General features: G+C 48.5%; 1 protein-coding gene across 1 annotated transcript in view; it reads left to right on the top strand.

The window, feature by feature from the left end:
• The window catches only part of LOC102241043 (keratin, type II cytoskeletal 73), a 9,834-nt gene extending 3,447 nt beyond the window's left edge, over positions 1–6,387 (top strand). The window contains exons 4-9 of the mRNA XM_005869215.2: positions 228–323; positions 1,104–1,268; positions 3,649–3,774; positions 4,166–4,386; positions 5,348–5,382; positions 6,137–6,387. Coding sequence (XP_005869277.1) covers positions 228–323; positions 1,104–1,268; positions 3,649–3,774; positions 4,166–4,386; positions 5,348–5,382; positions 6,137–6,387 — 894 coding nt within the window. The remainder of the gene's footprint in view (positions 1–227; positions 324–1,103; positions 1,269–3,648; positions 3,775–4,165; positions 4,387–5,347; positions 5,383–6,136) is intronic.
• The last annotated feature ends 1,737 nt before the right edge of the window (positions 6,388–8,124 follow it).

The following is an 8,124-nucleotide window of genomic DNA, read 5'->3' on the forward strand; positions in this document are numbered from 1 at the left end:
AAAACAATTCCATTTTAGGATGGGGCAGAAGGAGTTCCAGAGTCACTGAGAACTTGTTTAGGGTCTCACAATGAGTCCCGGGTGGAAGTCAGGTTCTTGTTCCCTTGGTCTTGACTCCATTCTCTGAGGCAGCTTGTCACCGAGTCAGTGCTGGGGTGCCCGTTCCCAGGAGAACGCTGTCTGGACTTGAAGAAAAGTGATGTCAGGGGGTCCCTGGATTCCCTTAGGATGTGGATGCGGCTTACATGAGCAAGGTGGAGCTGCAGGCCAAGGTGGACGCCCTGGATGGAGAGATCAAGTTCTTCAAGTGTCTGTATGAAGGGGTAAGGCTCCCCCATCCCACCCCCAACTCTGTCTTCTAGAAGGACAGACGTACATGAGTAGTTATTTACTCATCAGTAACTTTAAGAGCCCAGGTCTCTAGTATTGGATGCTGGGAACTTGGTAGATCCAAGGCAAGAGTGAAATATACCCTCGTACTTCCAAATGATGTGTGCCATCAGCCCCAGGCTACCTCCAGTGGCCTGCTCTCACATCCTCCAGGAAGTCGGGGTGACAGAGATAAAACAGGCAAAAATGAGAATGTGCTCCGCTGAAGATCACGTGCCATCACTCTCCTACTTCTCAAAGCGTGCCACTGTCCCTGCCTCCACTGATCTTCCTGTCACTTGGGGCATTTCCTCAGGTCTTGGTCAGAAATCCTTAGGGATGGAGGTGGGGAGGCCTCAAAACCTTTCTACTGACTCTATGACAATCTGGCTTCAAGCCTCAGCCTGTTGGCCAAGCATCTGTGGGCTGTGGTGTCCTTAGTGTCTCTTGTGTGGTGTCCAGCTTGTTTCCTCTCCACCTTTTCTACTTCTAACCAGTTCAGGTGACAGACATGTGGGCTGTTTTCTACTTGGGCTGCTTCAAACCCACTCAGCAGTTTCTAGGTGTGGTGTTGGAACCTCTGGGCTGGTGAGGTCCATTTTTATACGTTTTGGAGAATGCAGCTGCATCTGTTTTTGGAGGGTTTGGGGGCTCCCCTGCTGGGATAGGGCCATCACCTTGGCACTTTCCTCTGCTCACAAAAGACATTTCATGCCTCCTTGTTTCCCATGCAGGAAATTGCTCAGATCCAATCCCACATCAGTGACACATCTGTCATCCTATCCATGGACAACAACCGGAACCTGGACCTAGACAGCATCATCAATGAGGTCCGTGCCCAGTATGAGGAGATCGCCCTGAAGAGCAAGGCTGAGGCTGAGGCCCTGTACCAGACCAAGGTGAGGCTGCACACCTTCCAGAGTCAAGGGTTCTAAGACCTCTGGTCCAGTCCCATGACCCACCATGGCCCACACACTAGTTGGGATCAAGACACTCTCCCTGACACTGGTGGAAGCCCAAAGGGAGGGGAAGACGAAGCTCTGCCCTTAGGATCTACTTAGAACATGACAGCCATGGGAGAACACACACAGCTGAGTGCAAACAAATGTGGCACAGAGTCATGAATGCAGGGGAGACAGAGGTTAGGGAACTAGAATCAGATGGGGCAAGTCAGGAACAACTTCTGCAGGCAGAGTTTTGAACTGCGTCTGGGAAGGAAGAAAACATGGGCAGTTAGCATCTCAAATCCCTTGTTAATTATAATAAATTAGGGGGTCTCTTTAGTGTGATCTGAGATTAGGTAACTCCTACCTTTTCATTCAATTCCAAGTCCAAGAATAAAGGGGGTGCTTGAGTCCCTTAGATCTTAACTCCTCTAATTGGTTGTGGGTGGGAAGATAATTCTTTAGATAATGTGGTTTCTCAGATCTAAATGGCAATTTCCTAATTGCTCCTTGCTATTTATCAGGCTCCTTCTCAAGGGAAATCCGCACTCTCTTTATCTTGTTTATCCCTCCTCCCACCCACTCCTTGCTACCCTGGGGACAGAAAGATTTGGCCTGCAGGGGTGGGAGGAAGGGAGGCTTTCAAAGACTGGTAGACACCACAGTCCAGGGCTTCTTGATAAAGGTTCCAACTCAGGTCCCCAGGCCCCAAATCCCTCTACTTCTCTGTTGCAAGCTAGGGTCAGGGGTGGCTGTGTGGTTTAATCACTCAGGAGACTGCATGGGTCAGAACTGGGGGAGTCAGTGCCTCTCTCCCAGCCAGAGCGTGGGAGGTTGTGCTCACATAGCCTTGCAGAGAAGCAAGAGAAGGCCACCTGTTCTGCCATAGTGTTTTTTTGTCCAAAGATTATCCCCAAAAATAAAACACAGGATCATAGAGAGAAGACCCTTGCCTTCCAGAGTCTCAGAAGAGGAATCCTGAATCTAGGGCCATGCTGGGGCCAGATATGAGAGAACTGGCAAGGCCAAGCACCCAGGGACAGAAACAAGCAATGCATAGACACTAGAGGTCTGAATGTCATATGTTTTTGTGTTTCCCTTCAGCCAAATTATGGGGTAGAAATGGAATACCCTCTGTTGACTATCCAATCGATGACATCAAATCCAGGAATAATCCCCAAAGAGTAGATGATCCAAAATTCATGACTAGTGTTAGATACAGTCATTCTATCCCCTCCACTCATATACAAAATGTTCCTCCATGCCCAGCAAGATTGCCAGTAGCTTGGGGCCCAGCTGAACTGTGAAGGGAAGGAAGTCACAGGAAATATAGATGGGCAGCTCTTTAGCTCCCTCTTTGGTTCATTTACTCATTCATTCTTCCATCCATCAGACCTCTTTGAACACTAGCTAGGCTCTGTGCTAGGTACTAGGAATTCAGAAATAAATAATTTAAAAACAGGTGCCTGCCCTCTAGTCATTCTGAGTCTGATGGTAAAGATTTAGAAACTTGTGATCACAGTACTGTGTGGTAAGAGCTATGGACTGGTGTGGCAGGGACTATGGTGCACCCAACTAGGGATCAGGGAAGGCATCTGGGGGAAGTGATTCTGTGCTGACTGAGTTGGAGCCAGCTAGGGAACAAGAGAGAATGGATAGGAAAGGGTTTTCCAGGTGGAGGGAGAAGTTCATGCAAAGACTTAGAGCAGGGGTGGGCAAACTTTTTGACTCGAGGGCCACAATGGGTTCTTAAACTGGACCGGAGGGCCGGAACAAAAGCATGGATAGAGTGTTTGTGTGAACTAATATAAATTCAAAGTAAACATCATTACATAAAAGGGTACGGTCTTTTTTTTTTTTTAGTTTTATTCATTTCAAACGGGCCGGATCCGGCCCGTGGGCCGTAGTTTGCCCACGGCTGACTTAGAGACTTGAGAGTATGTGGCATATTGAGGGAACATGGAACTATTTGGCACATGTGGAAAGCTAGGTAGGTGATGGGCAGAGGCTGTGAGAAATGAGTATGGAGAAGCTGGTGGATGCCAGATCTCAAAGCACCTTGATGCCATACTAGGAGTTTGAATATGACCTTGACTTTGAAGGGCTGTAGGCAGAAGAGTACCATAATTGGAGTTGTGTGTTATAAAATTTCAGTGTGGAGAGTATGAGACTTCCAACAGTCCTTTTGGCCAAATCTAACCATCAGTGAGAGCAACTGTGCTTAAGGAAAATAAATAAATCCAATTATTGAGTGGGAGGCTGATAGGCCTGGTGAAATTGGAGACCCCTACCCATTCCTGAGTCAAAATCCCTGCTTTGGCCCATCTCCCCCTAGTTCCAGGAGCTTCAGCTGGCGGCTGGTCGGCATGGGGATGACCTCAAACACACCAAGAACGAGATCTCAGAGCTGACCCGGCTTATCCAAAGGCTGCGCTCGGAGATCGAGAGTGTGAAGAAGCAGGTGAAGGGGCCTTAGGGGCTCTCGGCTCACTCCCAAGGGAGGGGTGGACTGCCCATCACATACACTCCCCCTTGCTTCCTCTCCTTCTCTTGGTTCTCCATCTTAGGACCCCACTCCTCAAATAGAACCCCTGTTCTCAACCCCCACACTTAGCTCCCAAATGAAGTCTGGGAACAATTGGAAGCATCTTTTCAGAAAGCTAAGTGTCTGAGGATACCACCTCTCACAGTCCCAGGTTGACAAGCCCCAACACCATGGGGGTGCAGCTTTGCTCTAGGATGTGGGCAAGGACAGAGGAGGGTCCAACCACTGTGAACAGATCGGGGGGGGGGCGTGAAGTGAGGCTCAGGGTGCCTTAGAACTCAGGGGGATGCTACCTCCTGGCCCTCAGTGCTCCAACCTGGAGACAGCCATCGCTGATGCCGAGCAGCGGGGTGACTGTGCCCTGAAGGATGCCCAGGTCAAACTGGATGAGCTGGAGGCTGCCCTGCACCAGGCCAAGGAGGAGCTGGCCCGCATGCTGAGGGAGTACCAGGAGCTGATGAGCACAAAGCTGGCCTTGGACATAGAGATCGCCACCTACCGCAAGCTGCTGGAGGGCGAGGAGTGCAGGTGGGTGATGGGAGGGATCTTAGAGTGTTAGAGGGGGAAGAACTTTTGTAATCCTCTGACTCAGTTTCCCAGAGTGTGGGGTCAGGCTGATGGAGTGGCTGGAGATGCTTTTCAGGTTACCCACATAGCCTTAAATAGCACAGGATCCGATGAGACAGAGATTTCCTTTACAGTTCTTCTCGTTCTAGTCTTCGGACTGGAGAAAATCTCTGGATGGTGCTATTACATCTCTGCCACTGCCGTGCCACTTGTAAATACCCCTATTAATAAAGAGAATAGACCCAGGTTCAGTCTCTGGGCAGACAACACACCTAGCCACAAAAATTTTTTTAAATTGTTTAATTTTTATTATTTTGATTTTATTGCTACTGCTTTGTTCTTGTTTGGTCAGGTAGTAGGTACTGATTGTCTATTTATCCTGGTGATATAATACTTCCTTTTAAGAGAAATGCATTTTTGTATAAAAAGCAGAGTCAGTGAAAATACTAGCTATATAACAGTATGAGTTGTACATGGTCAGAGCAACACTTGGGAGGGTGGTACCAGAAGCACTGACATTTGAAAAACCCTGTTCTACCTCAGCACCATTTTACACAAAAGACTCAGAGAAGACAGGTTACTGGTCCTAAAATCATACAGTTAGTCCACCAGTGGCAAATCCTGATGCTATTTCCACATGTACTTATCCAGGCCGTAGCCTCTCAGGAATGAAAAAGTGGATTAAGGAGAAATTTGGCAGGAGGGTCCCTGGAGCTAGTGTTGCTACTGGGGGCTCCAAGGCTGCAAGTTCATAGTCTCTGAAGTGGGGAGAGTAGACTGAGGAAGGAGAGGGAGGTGCTTAGAGATATGCAGGTGCAATGTGCGCCTGGACATGAGCTAGTCTGGCCGAGGCTTTCAGGCTGTGGTGAGGGTAGCACGGATTCCATGTGAGGGAATCTCCTGTGCTTTTCTTCCCGTGCAGGATGTCTGGAGAATACACCAACTCTGTGAGCATCTGTGAGTATTTCATGACTGTGGGGGAATGCTTTTAGTTCATTAACAAGCACAAACTAAGTAGGTGCCTGTGACCGGGATCCCCATGGAACAGCCCGAGCTCCACTGTCATAATCACCTCCCAGCGGAGACCTGCTGCTTCTGTTCCCATCACTTCCTGACCTTTCACATTGGCCCCTGACCCCTCCCCCACCCTGAAATCTCTCCCATGCTGGGATGAAACTCTCAGCATTTGCACATGATGGAAGCCTGGAAGCCTGGAAGCCTGGAAGCCGGGGGCAGGAAGAATCACACCTACTCACTGAGAGTGGAGATCAGGCATAGACACACTGTGCACACCAGCTCTAATGCTGGCCCTACAGGCTTCAGCTCCTTCTCCTTCTAAGACAGGCCAGCAAAACTCCCCTATATGAACCAATCAAGATATTCTTTGAAAAAAATAAGACTGGATTCTAAAGTTAGATGTAAGACTTGCTTGGGCATCATCTGTCCTTCAGGGGAAGTCCTTGCTATTTCTGTTTGTTCAGAGGAGAAGTTTCCTGATTTGGGGGTACTATGGGATCTGGGCTGCTTCTCCTGGTGCTTGAGCTGCTCAGGAATTGAGTGTGTGTCACTCAACTCAAGTCCACAGTTGATGTGAAGTATTTGCTTAAAGAGGAGACTGGGACTGTTAGTTGGGACTGGGAAGTTGGAGGGGACTCAGGGCCACTCCTGCCCTGGGACACACACTTATCACTTGTCCCTCCATCCTCCTCAGCAGTCATCAGCAGCTCCACGGCCGGGACTGCGGGCACAGGAGCCGGCTTCGGGTTCAGCGGGACGGGCACCTATGGCTACCGACCCAGCTCAGTTGGCTACAGCATGCTGTCTGGAGGCTGTGTCACTGGCAGTGGAAACTGCAGCCCTCGAGGGGAGGCCAAAACCAGGCTGGGGAGTGCAAGTGAATTCAAGGATCCCTCTGGGAAGACCTCAGCTCTGAGTTCACCCACTAAGAAAACCACAAGATAAAGAGAAAGACAGTTGTCCCCCTTGCCCTGGTTTCCTCTGGACTCCCTTCTCCAGGAAACTCCTCTGTCACATTCCTCTTTGTTTCCTTTGCCACTGACATCTCCTCTCTTCCATTTCTCTGCCTTAGTCTTTCTTAATGTAGAATCGGGATTCTAGAATCTAGCCCATTCTCTGCCTCTGTACCAAGAGACCTCTTAACTGGGCCTTCCCTTCCTGAATCCTTCTCCTTGCAGTGGAAGGATTTTTTCTCAAAGGTAACCCCCATCCTCATACTGCCCCTTCCATGCCCTGGTTTAGGGAGTTATTTGGCCATGTGCTCCATGGGTACATGTGATTGAAGGCCCACTGAGAGACCTGTCTCCTGTGAGAGCAACTCCAGCTCAGGGGAAACATCTGGTTATACATTGTACCTTGCATGGTCCCTGCAGATTTTATAGCTGGGAGTACCCCTGCAGGCTTCTCCCATCAAGGAAGGCATTTGTGCTGTTAATATGTGAGCTCTTGTCCTTGTTCAGACCTCGCCTCCATGTTTCCCGTGTCTCACCAATAAACTTATAAAACTCATGCAGGAACAGGATGCTTCTCTCTCCTAAGGGAATCCTCATCTCAGGCCTCATGGAGGTCAATGACCTGGAGCCTGGGGCATCTGAGGTCCAGTGTGTTCCAAAGAGTCCCAAAGTATCTTTAGATCTGAGTGAGAGAGATCCTTGCACAACTGCCAGATCCCACCATCACCTCTACTGAATTTTGTGATGCTCAGGATTTATCTCTGTTCCCCATCACCCCAGCAGATGCACCTTCTAAGTCATGCTTTCCTCAGACCAACGCTCCAGTGAATGGGTAATCTTTAAGACCATTTAGATTGTCAGCAAGGATAGGGAGCCAATACTTGTGGCAAGATTTCAAACTGGTCAAGAGGTAGCAGAAGGCCATTCCAGAAGCCTGGGCTCCAGTTATAACTGTCATTCCAGAAAAGGCCAAAGGTAGATTTTCTTTAATGTAATAACCAATGTTCTCTTGGTCCTTGTTACCGTTTCAGTGAGTTGAGTATGGATGTGAATGTGTAAGTGTCTGAGTTGTGTTTAAACATAGGGCCATCTCTGTTATACACACCACTCAGCTTGCAAAACATCCTGTGCTCAGTAGCTTCTCATGGGCCCCAGGCCATGCTGCTGCTGCTGCCAGGATGCAACATGAGCAAAAGGCAAGTGAGAGGCTGGCCCACGTTCAGGCTGTGCTCACAGAGGCATCTGAACAGGATCACGGTGGGTCCAGAGAGAGTCCTAAACTTCAAGTTAATAGCTTTGAATTCAGATTCAGATTCTGCAAGTAACTGGGGATCATGAGCACAGCTTGCGATCAGTTGGAGCCTCATTTCTTTAGCTATAAAATTGGCGGAATAGTACCCCCAGATCATTGTAAGGCTAAAGTAAGACAATATGAGGATGTCTTGTGCAATGCCTGGTACAAAGTTCATGATTAATAAAGGTTAGTGGAAACAGAATCTTGTCCTCAATCTTTTTGGTTCAAAGACTTGACTTCAGAAAAAGGAACCTTGGAACACTGTTGGTGGGATTGTAAATTGGTGCAATTAAGAATTAAAAACAGAGTTGCCATATGATCCAGCAATTCCACTTCTGGGTATTTATCCAAAGAAAACAAAAACACTAATTCGAAAAGATATATGCACACTTATGCTCATTGCAGCTGTACTAGTAATAGCCAAGACATGAAAAC

The sequence above is a fragment of the Myotis brandtii genome, unplaced genomic scaffold (genome assembly GCF_000412655.1).
Source record: "Myotis brandtii unplaced genomic scaffold, ASM41265v1 scaffold29, whole genome shotgun sequence".
Lineage (NCBI taxonomy): Eukaryota > Metazoa > Chordata > Mammalia > Chiroptera > Vespertilionidae > Myotis > Myotis brandtii.